Source organism: Microtus ochrogaster, unplaced genomic scaffold (assembly GCF_000317375.1).
Source record: "Microtus ochrogaster isolate Prairie Vole_2 unplaced genomic scaffold, MicOch1.0 UNK30, whole genome shotgun sequence".
In the NCBI taxonomy this organism is placed as follows: Eukaryota; Metazoa; Chordata; class Mammalia; order Rodentia; family Cricetidae; genus Microtus; species Microtus ochrogaster.
Window position 1 is genome coordinate 1062333 of NW_004949128.1, and position 3340 is coordinate 1065672.

At 42.9% G+C, this 3340-nt stretch overlaps 1 protein-coding gene across 4 annotated transcripts in view; it reads right to left on the reverse strand.

Moving 5' to 3' along the window:
* Positions 1 to 334: 334 nt before the first annotated feature.
* Positions 335 to 3340, reverse strand: part of Ebf1 (EBF transcription factor 1) — a 398525-nt gene continuing 395519 nt past the window's right edge. For all 4 annotated transcript variants that reach the window (XM_026789805.1, XM_026789807.1, XM_026789806.1 and 1 more), the window contains exon 16: positions 335 to 1448. In XM_026789805.1, coding sequence (XP_026645606.1) covers positions 1417 to 1448 — 32 coding nt within the window. In that variant the 3' untranslated portion in view covers positions 335 to 1416. The remainder of the gene's footprint in view (positions 1449 to 3340) is intronic.

The window sequence follows — 3340 nt, forward strand, 5'->3', positions numbered from 1 at the left end:
CCCCCATCCCCCCCAGAGTCTCCCTGGCTGCCTCTTTGCTAAGGATTCTTTCTTTTAAGAACACTTCCCAGTTGAAAGCAAAAATTCCCACAGAAAGCTGAGTTCAAGGCCTCCCCTTTCTCTTCCTCTTTCCCAGTTTCCTTTCATTCTGAACCCCAAAGCACTTTACCTGTTGATCGAATTTGTAACTTTACAACCACGCCAGGGTCCAGGCCCCTGTGTGATTCGGGAACCCGAACAGCCTGCCTACTCGCCTGCCTTTGTCAGTTTGCTTTGTCTGCGTTTTCTTTTTTCTTTTCCTTTTTTTTTTAATTCCCCCCCCCCTTTTTTTTTGAGCCTGGATATAGAGTTAGCATTAAGGATTCTAGCAGGAGTAAGCTCAAATCTCTTGATGGCGGCGTGTGAGTGAGATTTCAGCTTGGTAACCTGGAGGGCTTATGTGGAATTCTGTGCCTGGACCCTGTTCCATGAAGTCTTAAAGGAGTCTCTCACTCGGTGTATGGGCCACTCTGCTCTGAGGCCACTGGCTTCGGAAGAAGTTGACATAAGAATGAGATCGGCTTAAAAGATGCAGGGAGGTTTTTTTTGTTGTTGTTGTTTTGCTTTGTTTTGCGTTGCTTTTTTTTTCTTTTTTTTTCTTTTTTAGCAATCTGTCTAGAGGCACTGAATTTTCTGAGTACAAGGGGAAAATGTGATCACGTATGTCGCTTGGTAACTTTCCAGGCTGCATTTATTTACACAGTTACTTAAGACAACCATACAAAAGAGAAAGAAGCTTGCAGAACTGCTAAGGGATGGCGTGTTAAGTTAGATATAGAGAATGCACTGTCCGAGCTAACTACCATTGATATGCTTTAAGGCGCAAAAGCCGACCCTTAGTTTTCTAAAAAATCTAACTGGCATTCCTATTCTGTCCCATACAAGCTTTTTTTAAATTTTTTTTTACCTTTTTTCTTTTTTTTTCCCTTCTAGCTTTTTTTTTTTGTAAATATCTCACCACTTCATTCTCCCGTTACACAGCTTTAAAAACATCATAAATTAGAACATGAAGTCTTAGTCATCGTGGCCCTTGGGTGTAGCTTTATGGTTTATAAAAGACAAATGATTGCAGAGTTAAAGCTTAAAAAAAAAAAAGAAAAAGAAAAAAGAAACCGTGGTTTTGCTTTTATCAATACAGAATAAATATATCCCCCCAGATACTTGGGGGTACAAGTTTAACCAACACCCTGCTGTAGCAGATCCCCTTTCCAATTTCAGCATTTTGCAAGGTCGGTGATTTTGTTTAAAAATCTGCAGTTATTGTGTGAATCCTCTTAAAAAGGCCTGAGTTAAAAGTTCCACTCTGGGACTCATATCAGATTACTTTCGTAGCAGAATCCAACCTCTTCATTAACAAACTTCTTCAAGGCAATTCTTTCACATGGGAGGAACAATCATGCCAGATATCGCTATGAAAAGAAAAGACAGAAGTCAGTGGCTTTGCACTCCAACAGTTTGCCAAGGACAGGGGCAACAGTAAAAACAACCCACACATGACAGTGTTGATTGACTATTAACCGGATGTCCTTGCCTCTTCCCAGGAGTGAATTTTTGTCATAAAAGACACATAAGCCTTATTGAATATTATATCTGCCTGCATATGTCACTCTAACAGAAGAGAGTATCCTAAACATTCCCCCCCCAAATCTGACTTCAATTCTAAGACAGAACTGGAAAGTTGCATAGCTTGAATACCACTGGGAAAGTTGCAGCTTCAGACTTTGCAAAATAGTGAGAATTTTCAGTTTGTCACTCTGCCTTCCCTCCCGTCACGTCCCAAATATGAAATACAGAAATGGCCCGCTGGAACAGCCAACGGTTTCTCCAGGCTCTCCGTATGTTCTGTATTAGCATGAAAATTAAGCAACAGAGTCACCATCTGAGGGCCTTCTCTTCAGCCCGCGCTGGAAAAGGGGATGCCAGCTCTGGCAGGCATTGTTCACGGGGAGAATGAAGCCTTCAGGGAACATGGAGTCGGGGGAGAGAACGTATTTGCCTGAAACTGTAGAATGCCTTTTCTACTATGGCTTCTCTCGGGATTTCTGGAATGACCATAATGACCATAAGTTCCAGAGAAAGTGTAACCTGCTAAAGGAAGACCTCTTTCAGGTCAACCCAAATTCTTTCAGAGGGTTTGGAATGAGAAGCAGCAAGTGGTGTTTAGAAAACACTGCCTCTCACCTACCGACCTCTGAGTATGCTCTCCTGGGATGGTTAATTGTCTTCCTGACCCTCAGCCTCCTTGGCCAGGACCTGCAGTCAACTGCAGCACTCAGGAGTTACTGGAGATTTGAATATAATTGGATATAGAAGAAGTGTGGAGCCTGGCTCTAACTTCAGGCCAGGTCTAACCTGAGGGCAGGTTGGATCTGACCATGAACCTATCAGAGCTTTTCCCATGGTTCAGTTTCACAGACAATTCTCTGGTCTGTGTTTTCCCATATATCCAATAGACACCATTGCACAGGGCACACTTCACACAGAGGATATGGTAAACGGGGGACCACTGTAGGAAAGTTAAGACAGGGTGACAACTTGGAAATGTACCAAGACAAGAAAGATGCTTCCCTTGAAACCAAAGACATAGCCTCTTTGGTTCCCAATGACATCAGAGTAAAAGCCTTCCCTTCTTATTGACAAGTCTAAACTGAAGTGAATGTTCTTGTTAGCAATGATTAGTGCAGGACAAAGCGGCCTTCTTTCTCTTCCTTTATCTCAACCATCATGTCTGAAAAAAACGTGCCTTAAAAATAAAGGAACCCGCTAGCACAGATGGACAGAGGGAGGCCAGGCCATGTGCCCCCCACATTATTTTTGCTTCCCTACCCCAACCCCTGACATTTTAGATTCAATTAAAAGAAAAAAACCCAAAAGTATTTTGCCAAACACTTTTTCCGTTAATTTTTAAACCCATCTGTATTTGCAAGGAAATTCAATCCACATGTTTCTGATTCATTTACACGTAAATCATCCAAGTGTTGTTTTGCAAGAGCCTTTTGCAGTCCAGAAGCTCCTGGAGTCCTTTCCTGAGCCCCCATAAGCCTTTCTTTCTTAGAAATAGGAAGTCATTTTCTGCCAAATGCAGCCTGACTTAAGCCCCCCACCCCACCCTGAAGATTTGGGATCAGTTGGAAAAGCAGCCTCCTTAAGAGCTGGGTGAGCCCTAGATTTCCCTGAACTTTGGAGCTTAGCATTTAAACCCCAGCCTTGAGAGTTTCAGATGCTGAAGCTGTTGTTCTTTTGGAAAACTACAACTCCCAGACTCCTCCTGGACTATGGATACCTGTGCGCACACCTGCGC